The sequence below is a fragment of the Plasmopara halstedii genome (assembly GCF_900000015.1).
Source record: "Plasmopara halstedii genome assembly, contig: Scaffold_650, whole genome shotgun sequence".
Classification (NCBI taxonomy): domain Eukaryota; phylum Oomycota; class Peronosporomycetes; order Peronosporales; family Peronosporaceae; genus Plasmopara; species Plasmopara halstedii.
This window is the reverse complement of record NW_020187567.1, coordinates 2,442,404-2,442,862: the sequence shown is the minus strand read 5'-3', so window position 1 is coordinate 2,442,862 and position 459 is coordinate 2,442,404. Positions and strand designations below refer to the sequence as shown.

The following is a 459-nucleotide window of genomic DNA, read 5'->3' as shown; positions in this document are numbered from 1 at the left end:
CTTCATCCGAGGACGGAAGCAAGGCTGGTCAATGATTTACATTTCACAGAGTTACTTCAGAATTCCAAAAACGATTTGAATCAACTCTCAGTACGTGATTCTTGGTCGAGATCTTACTCAACGAGACTTTGGTATTATCTGTCTTGACTTCCCTACTGACATCTCAATTAAAACATTCATTGATCTATACAAACGAACAACATCCGAAAAAATGACTACCACCTTTGACATTTTTGTCTCTCGCTCTGTATATAAGTAATCCAGATATTCAATTTAGATGTACAAAGAATTCCCGTCGATTTGAGCCACGCGCAGGCTATCAAAGTCATACACGGCAAGCCCGTCCGTTTGTCGCATTCGCAGTTGAACAAAGGTCATGCGCATTATTTCCATTCTGAGAACTACAAGGAGCTTGTGAAGGCTTACGAATCGGGCAAAGGAACGACTTTGCATATGTCA

At 41.0% G+C, this 459-nt stretch overlaps 1 protein-coding gene across 1 annotated transcript; it reads right to left on the bottom strand.

Annotated features, from left to right (window-relative positions):
• Nucleotides 1–43: 43 nt before the first annotated feature.
• On the bottom strand, nucleotides 44–384 carry PHALS_13121 (uncharacterized protein; the record flags this gene model as incomplete). The annotated part of the gene is made up of 2 exons (XM_024728813.1): nucleotides 44–152; nucleotides 284–384. 2 exons carry the CDS (start codon nucleotides 382–384, stop codon nucleotides 44–46), a joined length of 210 nt encoding a protein of 69 aa, XP_024579253.1.
• Nucleotides 385–459: the final 75 nt, after the last annotated feature.